This window comes from Podarcis raffonei, chromosome 1, assembly GCF_027172205.1.
Source record: "Podarcis raffonei isolate rPodRaf1 chromosome 1, rPodRaf1.pri, whole genome shotgun sequence".
NCBI lineage: Eukaryota > Metazoa > Chordata > Lepidosauria > Squamata > Lacertidae > Podarcis > Podarcis raffonei.
The window spans coordinates 100,488,700-100,503,158 of NC_070602.1; the positions used below are offsets into that span (position 1 = coordinate 100,488,700).

General features: G+C 49.3%; 1 protein-coding gene and 2 long non-coding RNA genes across 7 annotated transcripts in view; 2 read left to right on the top strand and 1 right to left on the bottom strand.

The window, feature by feature from the left end:
- Positions 1 to 6,176, bottom strand: part of ZEB2 (zinc finger E-box binding homeobox 2) — a 163,553-nt gene extending 157,377 nt beyond the window's left edge. For 2 of the 4 annotated variants that reach the window (XM_053405973.1, XM_053406000.1), the window contains exon 1: positions 2,794 to 2,896. In XM_053405973.1, the coding sequence (XP_053261948.1) occupies positions 2,794 to 2,866 (73 nt within the window). In that variant the 5' untranslated portion in view covers positions 2,867 to 2,896. Of the gene's footprint in view, positions 1 to 2,330; positions 2,452 to 2,793; positions 2,897 to 5,884 lie in introns of those variants that run through there. The other 2 variants (XM_053405981.1, XM_053405991.1) reach the window with 2 other exon arrangements.
- Positions 1,150 to 6,262, top strand: LOC128422308 (uncharacterized). 2 transcript variants are annotated; one of them, XR_008332469.1, is made up of 3 exons: positions 1,150 to 1,301; positions 4,299 to 4,410; positions 6,175 to 6,262. It is a non-coding gene; the product is annotated as an uncharacterized LOC128422308 (long non-coding RNA). The 2 variants fall into 2 exon arrangements; XR_008332468.1 differs by lacking the exon at positions 1,150 to 1,301 and adding an exon at positions 2,857 to 2,959.
- Positions 6,263 to 10,477: 4,215 nt separating this feature from the next.
- LOC128422314 (uncharacterized) lies at positions 10,478 to 13,677 on the top strand. Its single transcript, XR_008332476.1, has 2 exons — positions 10,478 to 11,032; positions 12,183 to 13,677. It is a non-coding gene; the product is annotated as an uncharacterized LOC128422314 (long non-coding RNA).
- Positions 13,678 to 14,459: the final 782 nt, after the last annotated feature.

Here is a 14,459-nt window from a genome sequence, read left to right on the forward strand (position 1 = left end):
ATTGCTCTAATGATGCCTGTGTTTCCTGCATGCATCTCATGCCTGATCTCCACGCCGCTAATGTCACCTCTCTCTCCCTCTCTTGGAACAAACTGTCAGGAGGAAACACTGAACATGCAGATAGATCATACATGCAGATATTCACCACACCGCAGTGGACACGCTTTTAGGAGATAAGCTAACAGTCTTATACACGCGCACGGGGAAGAGAAAGAAGGTTGGCTTGAACCACATCACCCTTCTCAATAATCAAGAATGCCAAGCCTGAATCTCATTCCATGTGATATTTAACATATCCTGTGTGTGTGGCGCGCGAGGGGGGGGCGGCGGAGAGGACGGCATAGTTGACATAAAAGGTTTGCTCTTTTAACATTTTTGTAAAGGATAGAAGGGGGTGGGTGGGAGGAAAGCCCTACAGCAGACAGTGGTTGTAAGCAAATCAGCTTAATAATAATAATAATAATAATAATAATAATATTCGTACAAAAGAGGTGAAAAGAGTGCTTTTAAACGTCTGCTAAATTACAAGCGACGGGTGAGAGAGGGTGGGCAGGAAAAGTGCCTCTTTCGCCAGGACCACCTTAAATAACGGCAGGCACCAGGCTAAAAGGGAAAGTGGCGGGGAACGCGGAAAAGTGAGGGGGGGAGAGAGAGAAGATGCCCCGAATATATTGTTTAGACTTTGTTTTTTGCCTTCTTGGAAAGCAGCCCCGCGGAGGTGGGATGGGGTGAGTGGAGACACGGCAGCCCGGAGTTTCTGCCCTGAAAAGTCCCTCTCTCACACCTCCCCAGCGACGGGGGAAACGCACAAAAACTCGCCCACATTTGTTTGTAACCAACCTTTCTCTTTGTGTTTCCTTTCCTTTCCTGTCCTCCACCCCCCCCCGCCAGCCCAAAAATATTGCAAGTAACATCGGTTCGGGTTTACACCAGTGTCTTCCTCATGCTCAACTCCCCCCCCCCGCCCTCAACTCTAGAGAAAAGTTGCTCAGAGTGAGGGCCAAGGAAGCGCCATGCGGAATGGTGTGGGGCTGGAGTGTGCGAGTGTTTAGTTGCGGGGGGGGGAGAGACTTGGAACTTGTGATTCAAATAAGAAAGGAAGGACCTGGAGGGAAAGGGGGCAGCTGAAACCCCCCCCCAACATCCGACGCAGGATATGTCCCGGGGCCACGCAGGACCCCCCTCCCTCTCCGTCCGCTTCTTCCGCGATCAGAGGAGAGAGGGCCACGCGCGGGACACGCACGACCCTCCCGACTGCTGCCTGCTCGACAGAGGGGAGTTTCCCTGGCCGCCCCCGAAAAGTAACTCTTCCGCCCGCTCGGCTCCAGATTTCTCACGCCGCTCTCCCTCCTCCTCCTCCTCCTCCTCCTCCTCCCACCCCCCTGCTTTTCCCAGGGTCTGGCTAAGCGGTTGAGGTTTTCCTGCGTATGTGTTTTAATGGAGCTGTTCAAAGATCGCCCCCCTCCCTGTAATCCACCCCTCCTTTCTCGGTATGTCCATTGCCTCCTTCTCCCCCCCCCCCACAACACAAGGAAGGATCTGGTCATGACAACGTGAAAACTACCGGACGTTTTCCAAAGTGCCTTTTCTTTTCTTTCTTTCTCTCTCTCTTTCTCTCTCACCCTCAGCTCTTTTGCTTTTCCTGGGTCTTGTGAGAGGAGGAGGGGAGGGTGGAGGGAGAGAGAGAGAGAGAGAGAGAGAGAGAGAGAGAGAGAAAGGCTGGCTTGGCTTGGCTGAGAGGTGATTGTGGCCGTGAAGGCAGCGATCAAAGGGAAACAAGAAAGAGACAACGGCGGGGCCGGAGGGAGGGAGAGAGAGAGAAGGAAGGAAGGAGGGGAAGAGGAAAGAGAGCGGGCGAGAGGAATCTAACGGGTCTTCTTGGGCGATCTCGCCGGCGCAGGAGCGCAGCAGCCGGGACCGTTAGCTAACTCGCCCCAGAGGCGAGAAACTTTCTGCTTTTCCCAACGCCCCGAGCCAAGAGAAGCGACGGAGACTGGAAGGGGGGGGGGGGGAGAGGAGGAATCTCCTTTCCTCTCTCTCTTCCTTCCTCTCAGCGCCCGGAGTCTCCCACCCCCGCTCCGCTTCCTTAAGGAATCTCCCCCCCCCCGCCATCAACTCCTCCAAGGAAGCCCCGGGACCTCCCCCCCCCGCCTGCCTACTTTGATCGGACTTCTCCCCCCCCAAAAAAGAAGAAGGAAAGAGGTGGGTGGGGTGTGTGTGTGAAGCGAACCAAATCCTAAGGAGCGCTCGCGGGGGGGGGGGGCACACAGACACACACAGGAATAGCAACGCCCTGGGATCCCCCACCGCCGATCCTCTCTGCCACTCACTTTCTCTCGGGCTCCCTGAAACTCTCGCTCTCTCCGCTCCAGAAATACACAACAAACAAGACGGACAGATCTCTAGCTCGCCCTCCCTCCGTCTCTTTCTCTCTCTCTCTCTCGGTGGGTCTCTCCCACCCCCTTTCCTCCTCTCTCTTTTCTCCGCCGCGGCGCAAGCGATCGCCCTGCTCCAAACTCACCGCGGGCATTGGGGGGGTTGGGGGGGCTTTTTGCTGCTTTCTTTCTAGCAACACCCCCCCCGCTTCGTCCAAATACGCACACCTCCCTTCATATTTCCTTGCCTTTTCTCCAAACCCTCCCCCCCTCTCCACTCCGCCGGCAATCGTCTCGAAGTGTCGCCAGGACCCAAAGTAGAAAAAAAGAAAAAAAAATGAAGAAGGGAAAAAAGTTTGATGGAGGGCTTCCCCCTCCCCCGCTCTGCCCTTCCCCGGCGGCTCCCTTCTCTCCTTACCGTTTTTCCTTCTTGGATTGGCTTGTTTTCGCCTCTTACACCTGGGGCCATCCGCCATGATCTGCTGCTTCATTGATAAGAGTGGATCAGATGGCAGCTCGCATGGACTCGACTCCCTGATTCAGCAGCACGCAGACTCTATGGAGCAACCAAACAGAGGCACCGGGTGGGCATGGCGAGATCCCGTTCAAACGCGCGGCGCCAAAGGGAGCCCACGGACACAGCGGAGAGGCTCTCCCCACAGGCAACCCCCCACCCCCACCCCGACACCTCCCCACCCTGCACAAAAGAAGGACCCCCACCCCGAGCAGCCCAGGCGCCGCGCACAGCAGCGCTCGCCTTGCGCACCACACAGCGCCACACACAAAAACACACACACGCTCTCCCTTCGCCCTTCCTCGGAAGTGTCTGGCTGGGGGTGGGGGTGACTTTTTTCTTTCTTTCTTTGAAATGCATGTTCTTCTTTTAACAGACAAAATACCTCCTATTATTATTATTATTATTATTATTATTATTAACATTATTATTATCTCCCCCTCCACCACCAGTGATCAGACACACACACACACAAGTATTACATCTTCAGAAATGACTCATGACCCGTACAGGGAATGCACTCGGTTTTAATGGTTTTGTTTTCTGTCTCCCTCTCTCTCTGTGTGTGTGAGTTTTTAAACAGAAAAAAAAAAACGTTGCTTGACTCAAATCGCTGGGCGGATTTTTTCCTCCGAAAAGTACTGAGGACCTCACGACGCTGTCTCTTGTTTGCATAACCAATGACACCTTAATATATATATATATTGAAAGTATATGGCTACGAACTGATAAGAGCTGCAGAAGAACAGGCTTATCTGCCTTCTCGCTCGCTCTCTCCCCCCCCCCCGTTTCTCACACTTTTAAAGTCACGCTGGCAATATCCTGCACAGGGTTCTCCCCCCCTCCCCAAATGTAATTTCAGCCTCCCTTCTTTAGAAAGAAAATAAGAAGAGGGGTTGCGGGAGAGATGTGAAACTACTCTTGTGAGACTTTCTTATTAGTGGATCTCATTTTTAAAAAATTGTCTGTGCGTGTGTACACACACACACAGAGTCTTGTAAAACTGGTGCACTTTCTCGCTGACACGGCCGCAAACTGGATGTGAGCTTTAAGACTGTCAAAACTGGGGAAACGAGGAAACCCCTCGCTGCCTGGCTGATCTAAGCAAACGCTGTAGCTTCAGAACATGCACCCACACAGCACAACACAAACAACAACAACAACCACAACCCAGTATACGCTGACTTAAGGACGAGTTTAAACAAGGAAGGCGAACTGGGTAGAGTGTGTGTGTGTGTGTGTGTGTGTGAGAGAGAGAGAGAGAGAGAGAGAGAGAGAGAGAGAGAGAGAGAGACTATAAAAGATGCAGCAGATGCAAACTGTAAAACAAGGACAATTAACCCTTGCTCTCCTGGACCAAATTTATCCTAACCTCGTCTTTTGTCTTCCCCCTTTTATTTATATACTAGGCTTTTGCCATCTAGAAATGGACTCGCAGGCTCGTCTCTTTAGGCTGGAAAACCTCTCACCGCACTTGCGTGAGAGCAAGTCCCGCTGAAGTCAGGGGGAACTTACTTACGAGTAAGCATGGGCTGCACAACGCAGAACTTTACAGATCTGGCAGGAGAAGGGGAGGGGGATTTCTTCCCTTCCTTTTATGTGGCTGTTTCCCTATTAACTTTAAAGGCGATTTAAGAAAGGAAGAAATGAAATGAAATAAGCCTTGCGGCAGTGTGTTGTTTGGAGATTAGCTTCAAATGCACTGTGTTGTGCAGGTAAGGCTGTGCAAGATGGCACAAGCGAGGCCAGCCCTGTCTCAGCTGCCTATGAACCCATCTTGAGCCACTGAAATGTGTGTGTGGAAGAGCGAAGGGAATCAGCACCCCATTTCATGTTTGCTGGAGACTTCTAACTCTGTAGCAACTATCTTCACCATTAAAAGAAAAGATCTAGCAGGAGGCTAAGAAATTATTGAAAACAACAACCTGATCCTTGAAAGCATCCTTGGGTAAGTGGCGAAATTCTCTAAGAATTTACCAATGGAGAGGATCACCGTCAAGGATTCTCACTGCCTACTTACCCTTTGATATTCTTTTTTTTTTAAGGTTGCTAAAAATTGTGAAAATTGGTATCTCACCAAAGTCCCCCTACTCCACCCCTCGTCTCTTCCAGGGCGAATTCTGATTTTGTTTCTCTCTTTACATTTTTTTTTTAAATTGTGCTACAAACGACTTTTAAGCAAGTTGCAGTCACTACTTTCACTTCTTGTTGAGAATCCCAGAAGCTGAGGTGTTAACTTCACCCAGTCTCAGAGAAATAAAAGCAAGAAATGAAACTGACTAAGCATACAGAACAGCAAAAAAAGAAAAGAAAAGAAAACTTTCTTGGTTGCTTTGGAAGAGCCTAAATAGAAGCCTGCCACTAACCCTAAGAGCTGCAGCCAGCCAATAATACATTTGGTAGGGCTGGTTTGCTGGGAGTTCTTTTTAAAGCAAAGCCCCAACTAAAATCTTATTATCCAGCCGTGCCTGTGTTGGTCTTGTTCACAGCTTGAAAATCATTAACAGGTACGTGCAAACTTTAAGATGTGTAAACGTGAGGACGAAGAGAAGCGAGCGGAATGCTGCTTTAAAAAACCACAACAGACCGAGGAATAATAGAAAGGCGAACTTTCCTACTCCTGGTGGGAACTATAAAACGTAAAATAAAAATGGAGGGGGGGCAAATAACCTTTTCCACCTGGTAAGCCAGGTGGCTATATGTCCTGGGAGAGCGGGGAGACCCTAGGTAATAACAGTTTGCAGGCAGAAACAACTCCCTTCCTCTATCTCTCTCAGAAAGTGATCCCAAGTAAATGTAGATTTCAGTTCAAAAATGAGAACTCACCCCACCTCACCACTTCCTCCCTAGCTGTAGACAAGGAAAACAGACCCCAAGACAGCAATTGTTTTTAAAAGAAAAAGAGGTGGGGAGAAAGAGAGAAAGAACGAGAGGGAGAGGCGGAACAACAATGAGCAAAAATAGAAAAGAGAGGAAAATATAACCGAGAACGTACCTGCGAAGTCTTGTGTGTAGTTTTGGTCAGCAATGGAGAGAAGAAGAAGCATGAAAAAGCCGCGGAGTGGAGGAAGGAGGGGAGAAAAAAAGGTGCAGGGAGATGTAGCTGGTTGGAAGAGAGGACAAAATGGTCAAAAAGCCTCGGAAAGAGTTGTCGGAAGGGACCGTTATTCCTGCTGGGCAGGTTAGGACTGATCTCTTTCTGCCACTCCAGGAAACACAAACCTGGGGACGGACTGACGTGTTACGCCTCTTCTAATGACATTTTTTTCTTTTTCTTTTCTGTAGGAGAGAGAGGAGAGAGGACCCTGAAACACACGCCACCTATCTTTGTGGGGAGGGATAATTGAAGAGCGCCAAACGTGAGCATCATGTGGAAACGTGATCGCCAAGTTTCTCTCTGGGAAAGGAAGGATCTGGGATAGATTATACCTTGAAGTCTCCGCGAACGCTTTAGTGGAAGAAATGAAATTCCACCTCCCTCTCTCTCTCCTCCTCCTCCTCCCCCCTCCCCTCCGCCTTTCCCTCCCTCTTTTCCACCCTCCCCTGGCCTGCCTGCCTCCTTCCCTCCCTCCCTCCCCAGCCATCAAGTCTTTGGCATCATTATCCTCTTCGCTAAATCCTACTGGATGCGAGGCGGAAAACGGTGAACACCATTCACAGAACTAGCCCAACTCAAAGGAACTGAAAGTTGCAAGGAGACACCCGGAGGCTGTGCGGTTCGCATCCCGCAGGCTTGCTCGCAGCGCGCGGCTAGAGAGCAAGACGGGATCTGCAGCAAGGAAAGAGAGATCTAGGGATCGTTTGTTTGTTTGTTTGTTTATGGGCTTCCTCCCTCGATTGCTTTTCCTTCGCGCCCCTTTCAAATTGCAGATGCCAGAGTGACGGGGCAGGCGGGGGAAAACAAAACAAAACTATTCATAATAAAACTTAGGGGTAGAAAGGAAGGCTGAATTAGCGCTGAAGATATATAACAAGTGGCCAATGAACTCCTGGTCCTTAAAAAAATAAAAATAAATTTATGGGGCGTTTCAAAGCTGCTAAGCGCGCTTACTTAGAGGTAAACCTTCTGCTGGAGATAGAACTTTTACTTGAGAGTGAATGTAGCGAGGATCTCTCGTGTGTGTGTTAATAAGTCCCTGCTGCTCTTTTTTGTGGGTGGGAGGGAGAAAATATCGACATTTTTCTCTTGGGGTGTATGCAAAGGCTGAGAATTGGGGGGGGAATAATAATTGCTTCCCCCCACCTTCTGTTCTCCTTTCACACTTGCAAGGAGATAGTCAGAGGGGCAGTTAGGAAACAGAGATAATATGTATAGATGCATATACGGGCGAAGTGCGGTGTAAGAAGACTCGGAACCCATAAACAAGCAGACAAAATAAAGACAGAATGCATATTCAGTGCATGAAATATATAGGTAGCTTTCAAGGACTTTCACAACTGTGGCTTTAAGCTTGTTTACTCGGAAGCAAATCCCTCTGTGGTCAGTGGGGTTAGCATCACAGTAACTGTTCTTTAGGATTGCAGTCAAAGATTTAGACAGATTGATATTCTAATATACTGGTGCAGGTAGAAGTCAAACACACACACACACACACACACACACAGAGAGAGAGAGAGAGAAAGAGACAGACAGATAGACACACACACACACACACACACACACACCCTCTGTCTCTTACACACAGATGGCTCTTGAAGGGCAGAAAGTTGAGTGGGCATTTCATGGGGGTAACAAGTCTTTTTTGTGTGTGCGCTCGCGGAGAGGTGGGGGGGGGGACTTTGGCAAAGATTAAAATGAAAATTAAGCCCTGAGACTCCACCTTTGCACTGTGGGGATTGGTTATGCAAATGGAGAAGGGATTTCCTGGCGAAGGCAGCTTTCTACTGTATGGTTAATTAAATCATCACTCAAAAAGGTTTCCAATGTGACGCGCCTGTCCTAATCCAATCAGGTTACGTAGGTCCTAAACAAGAAAGATATTCCTCTCCCCCCCCCCACATCTGGAAGTCAGCAATTTAGCAAGTACTGCACATTATTAACCAATTCCGAGTCCAACGTCCCAGGGGAACCTTTAAAACACACACGCACAGCACACACAACTTAAAGTGTGCTCTTAACCAATGCTCTTCTGTTTGCTTAATCAAAAAGCTGCTTTGCAGGCGCATCGTCGGAGGGGCTGGGGGGTTGGGGTTGGGAGAGACCACCGGCTGCAGGCGAAGTCCTTAAAAGCACCGGAGAGGATGAAAGAGGCCCGGCTGGGCGGCGGGGAGAAGAAGGGAATCCTTTGCTGGGTTCAGCTTTCCCCATATTCCCCCCCCCCAGCAGCAACCCTTTCCTTTTCTCTGCGAGATAACTTTTTGCGTGATCTCAGTGTTTCCTACAAAGAAATACCCACCCACCCATCCAGGGGACAAAGTTCCAATTCGCGAGGTTGACTGGCATGATCCCGTGCTGAAACTAAACAGGAGCTGCCCAGGCACACACACACACACACACACACGAGGGAGGAAGGGAGGGAGGGAGGGAGGGAGGGAGAGAGAGAGAGAGAGAGAGAGAGAGAGAGAGAGAGAGAGAGAGACTGGGTTCCTCCGGCAGCATCTTCCTCGCTTGGCCACAGTTAAATCTCTTAGAGAGCGCTCCTCTCTTTCTCTGCAGACCCCCTCCGACCCCGCCAGCTCCTTCCCACTGAAGGAAACTGAAACAAATGCTGCGCTGATCCGACACTCCACTTTTACTTACAGTAAGCTAAGATAAACTGCTGGCGAGCTGTGCATTGAACGGGCGCCTTGAGCGAGGCGACTGGGATACTTGCTCCAGTCCCTGCCAATCACCGCCTCCAAAGGGAAAAGGCTCCTGAAGCTCAGGACCAGGGGGTGGGGGGGATGGATGCGTATTTTGGAAAGGGGAGAGGGGGTAACACACTCTTGCCACCTTGCTGGCCGAGGGAGGGAGAAAAAGGAATAAAAAGCAGCCCAAATCAGAACATGCAACCGCATCCTCTCCGCCACACACGCCCTACTTCCCTCTCTTTCGAAGCTTTGGGTGAATTATTTCCAAAACTGCGGGGACACGGTCCAAATAAACCCAAACAAGGCTTTTGGGGAGAATTTATTTCCTCCCTACCATCCGAAAATAGGTCTAAATCTTCCGCTCAGCAGGAACTAGAAGGAGGTAGAGGGACACCCCTCACCTCTCCTAGCAGTTCCTGCCTCGCGCGCATTGGGATTTCTTGTTCCGTGTTTGAAGGAAATATTCAGACGTTTTGGTTGACACGCATTTGGGGTTAGGATAAGCGCGGGGATCTTTGGAGCGGGCTTCTAAATCAAATGCTCATTTCAGGTTTGCTTGACGGGAAGCTTTCTCCTAGTGTCATCCGGAGAGCAGCCCCCCCGCCTCCCATACCGCCACGACCCACACTCCGGATCGAACTGGACCCAATTGCCCCGTCCGATCCGAATCAAAGAGGGCTTTTTTCCATTGACACCTTCTCCGGGGCAGGTAAGGCAGGTTCCTAACGGTGGGACGCCCGGAAGAAGCGAAGGAAACTTCTTTTTCTTAACCTGTGACTATTAAAGAGCCTCTTCCACTTAAGACCTGTCGTTTTTGTATTAATTCAGAACATCTCTTTTTTTTCCCCTTTTAAAAAAATCCTGATCCACTGATGATGGCAAAAAGATGAAGCTCAGTAATTAGACAAGTGGGAGAAGAGCCTCTCCAGGCTTTTATTCTGGTTCTTTGCATTGAGTTGGAATAAAACTTCCCTCTCTTTTCTCTTTTGAGGAGGGGGAGAGCTAAACTGTTTACTGACTGACCTAACGATCCCTATCCCGGAGAGGAGGGTACCATTCGTTTTTAGACGGAGGCGCCTCTGGATTTCTGGAGAGAGGGACAAGAGGGTGAGCAGATCCTGTTGCAAATACGAACGCGAAGTACCAATCCCAGGCAGCCAGATCCCAAGTCTTTTTCATCTGAAGGAGGTCTTTTCGGATCTGGTCTGGAGCTCTAAAGCACAGTGACCCTTCTGAAAGAGCTACAGCGAACCTACACCAATAATACTAATACTGATAGCAACAACCTCCTTTTCTGAATTCTCGATTACACGTCTCCCTCCCCTTTATCTGAAGTGCAAGTGCTTAACATGTAATCTCATTACCACCCCTTTATATATTATTCCTACATCTCTATATTATTAACTAGGGCACGAGGTGGTGGGGTGGTAGTGGGGGGGAAGAGCCAACTTGCTTCCAAATATTTTTTCCCCCTTCGCCTTAAAGCAAAGCTTTAGATTTCTTTTCCCCCCTTCAAATAAATGGGGGTTACACGGGCAATCCTTTGCGAGGAGGACAGAGACCGAACCAGACCGTGGGAAGGTCCTCGTGGATTTAGAGAAAATACACTGCCGCGGCCAAAATAATTCCTAGACACTTAGGAAGTCCCCCCCCCGCAGAGCCGTCCTTTAGTTTCCACAAACTCCCGAAACACGCGTGGAAAGAGGGAGGGGGAAGGCAGGCGGGGGGGCTAACAACGCGGGGGGGGGACGCTCCCCGGAGAGACTTTTCGCAAGATTGGTACGTAACCGCTCAACTCTTGATAGCAAGGATGCTTTATTATTATTATTATTATTATTATTATTATTACGCTGCTAAACAGGGAGAGAGTGGGGTTTGGGCAGAGGATTTGTGTCAGAAAATAGCAACATAATTTTTTTTTAATAAAAATGAAGCCTATCACCACTGAGGAAGAAGAGGAGAAACAACTTTCACCTCGGCGGTTAGGACGCGCGGCTTCGTGAAGCTACAGGAGGAATGCAAGTGCTCTTTTCCTGGGCTAAGCAAGATTTTGACATCAGCGCCGAAAGCGAAGGGAAAACTGATCGATGCTCTGCTTCGTCCCCTCCCAGACAAACGAAGCGTCTCCCTTGCCTTGGCTTCGTCCAAGCCTCCAGTCCCATCCTTGGCAGGAAGTTGCCGTGGGGGGAAAAGGGAGGGAGAAAAAGAAAAGAAAAGAAAAGAAAAGGAGAGACTTACTTTCGAGTAAACTTGGAGAGGTTTGGGAGACGCACGTGTGAGATTTGCAGCACGAGGCTGGGCATGTTGACACAGAAGGATGCCCAGCACGGGTTTCAAGGGGGCTGACGCTCAAGTAAGCCTCATTTTATTTATTTGTTTGCTTATTTACATTGTCATTATTATTATAGCACACTCTTGGGAATTCAAAAAGAAAAAGAAAACCCCCACCTTCAGTACCACAAGCCACCAAATTAGCAGCCTCAGCAAATCAGACGTTGGGTGGATGGGGCGGACGCGACCCCGTCTGGCGCTGAGGAGCAAAAAAAGGGTCCCCGCGTGTCTTTCCCCTTCCCCATCTCTGCAACTTTACCCCTGCGTAAAGAGGACCCTTGGGGCCAGCCAAACGTGTCTGCCGAAGAAGAGGATGCCAGGCGGGCACCGGGCTCTGCCTTGCCCTCCCCCGATTGCCCCTTTTGTTCCATTGCCTCCATCCCCCACGTGAGAGGGGCCGTGGGAAGCGGGCGGCGGGGGGAGCGCGCGCCTCGGCCCCCCTTGGCCCGGCCTGTCCACGGACTGCGCCACCAGCAGCTCCTCTCTGGCCAGGCTCTCCTTTTCCCCCACGTGACGCCGCGGCCCTATTTCCGGTTGGCCGGGGGGATGCGGTGGGAGCCGAGCGAGCGGCCACCTGCCTCCCTGCCTCCCTCGCACGAGCCTCCCCCGCCCAAGGGCGGCCGGGGGCTCATTAGCATGAGAAAAGGGCGCGCGCTCTGCCTCGGCGTCTCCCGCGCGCTCTCCGTCTCCCCGCGCATATGGCGAGGGCCCGCCGAAGCAGGCAGGCGAGGTCGGAGCCAGGGGCTCCTCAGGGTGACGGACGGGCGTGGGGAGGGGGGAAATCTTTCTTGAAAGGCGCTGGGAAAGGGCTTGGCCAACTCGGCAGCGGCCCTTCCCGAGACTGCGCTTCCAGAGGATCCTGCAGGTTACCCAGTTAAGCGTAGGATTGTTGGCCTGCTCTTTTCTGGCCCGGGCTGCCAAGAAAGTGTCTGTGAAATTAGAGGTATATTGATGAAGGGGAACCTCACTCGCTCCCATTGTGTCTGGGTGGTTTCAGATGAGCAGCTTTTGACATTTGGGATTTTGGGGTTGCTTGGGTAGGTTTCTTTTCCTGCAACTGAAGGCATGCAGAATTGGGTTGCCTAATAGTACCCAGCAAGCAACGGGCCTTCCTGTTTTCTGCAAGCCGCAGTAGGAAAAGTGTATGCCGTTTTTCTGTTTTCTCTTTAAAGATGCAGTTTAAAAGGAGTTTCACTTTTTGGCTTGTTCATTTGGAAGGAGACAGCCCCCGGCATATAACGCTTGGTACACATGGAATCTCAAGAATACAGCATGTCCTGGAGGAAGAGGAGGATTGGTCTGCTTAAAATTCATAATCCTTACAAAGTGGCTGCCCCATTCATGAAGTGCTCCTTCTTTTTCGGGGGAGTAAACACAATCACAGTGAAGAGAAAGACATTTATTCACGGAGTAGTAATGCTTCTAAACCACACAAATGCAGGGCCAGCGTTTTATAATTTAGTATTATTTTTGCATTGATTTGTATATGAAATAGGTGGAGTTTCATTGTGCATTTCCCAGGCTTGTTTCACCCTCCAATCTGTGAGCTCAGAGGCTTGCATTTGAGAGCTGTGAATATGTGCTGTGTAGTTCACTGGGCATACTTGGGTCACCTCCAAGGCAAAGAAATGGTAGCTGAGGGTTGGTTTCTGTGTTGCACTCTTACCCCTCCTTTAATTTTGCTGCAAGTACACTTCTCAGACAGGCAGTGGATGCATGTCTGGTGCAGACACACTTCACACCTGAGTATGTGCCTGTTCTTGGCCTATGAGGAGAAGGGGAACTCCAGGCTACCTTCCTAGAACAGGGAGATTTCAGTAATTCAGTAGCTTAAGCCAAGTCAAATTTCTTTCTGGAAGGCATTGTAAGAAGAATTGCACAGTGTGTGTTACCTCTATAGTGGCCAGCTGGAACTTTGTAGGACTGTTGTTTTTTTGTACAGACACCTGATATTTTCATAATAGGTAGCTTTTTTTTTTTTGAAAAGATGATCAGCTGGTGCTTGAGTTCTGCAGCCACGTTTTAGCTGAAGTGTAAGCATCTTGTACTGACACTCACATTGCAGAACTATAAAATGCAAAAGGATCAGATATTTCCACAAGAGGAAATATACCACAACATGTTGTGACACTTTTTTCAGCACCTAACAGGAATGTTCTTCTTTAGGGTTACTGCCAGCCACCTGGAGATGTCGTTTTCTAATTCTTAGGGGCTCAAGGAAGCCAATTTACTCTCCCTCTGTAGTTTTCTATCACTTTCTTTTCCTGGGTTCTGTTAAGACTGAGCATGTTCCGTTTGGGATTGTTTTGTTACTTTTCTTTTTTATACTCCTGCAAACCTTGAGGTTTCCTTTGAGCATTCTGAGCGCACCGAGTTCCTTGTTAGAGGGAACAATTGTGCCTGATTAACATAACATGCATATCATTTTAAAAAACATGGCAGATACATTTGGAGGATATTGTTTGCTCTATGCTATGCTATCCCCTCCCCCGAAAAAGTTCTTATGCACAGACTTGGAAACGGCAACATATGATGAATTCCTGTATCATTCCCATGTCAAAACAGCACTATGAATCACTGCTTCGTCCATATGATATTCAGGTCACTCCGGTTTCAGTTCTAGGATTGGGCTATGTATCCTGATATATAATAAATGTTTAAAATTTTTACTTTTATATTTATTACAACTTACACCCTGCTTTTCACCATCAGCACCCCAAAGTGGCTTACAGAATAAAAGTATGCAACATACAAAGTTTAAAGCAGAAATTGAAACATCAGAGATTTAAAACTTCAGAGCGGCATTCACAGTCTGGAGGCCTCCAAAAATAATAGTTCTAATCTGGTTTCTGAAACTTGGCAGGGGTTGTGCTTCCCTGGTTTCTAGTGGGAGGGAGTTCCACAGAGTTAGGTTCCCTACACTGAAGGCCAGCTCCTTGTTGACACAAGTTGTGCTTCTGGTTCCCTGTGGGAGTACTAATATTGCTGCCCCTAGATGATCTCGGTAATCATTTTGGGAGACATGGGTTAAGGCATTCTGGACCTAAGTTGTTCTGGAGTTTGTACACTAGTATCTTGAACCTGGCCTGGTCCTCTCTGTTATTTGCCACTCAGTGGCAAAGCATTTGCTTTTTCTGCAGGATGCCCCAGGTCCAATCCCTGTTCCTTCCGTTAAAACAAGGACATCCAATTCCCAAGAGACTGCAATCTGCTTCCAGTAAAATAAACTGGCAGTGATCTACCCATATTTTTTTTGGGGGGGGAGTTCAGAGTTGGGGGAGGAGACATGATTCAAAATAACGCAAGCGATAAGGATCCTGCAATCTACTGCGATCATCTGGGGATCAACCTGTCTATCGCGGTCAACCGGTTGGACACCCCTGCGTTAAGAGATGGCCAGGTTGCAGTTGATGGGGAAGAGGAAGGGACCCTCTGCAAGACACAGGATA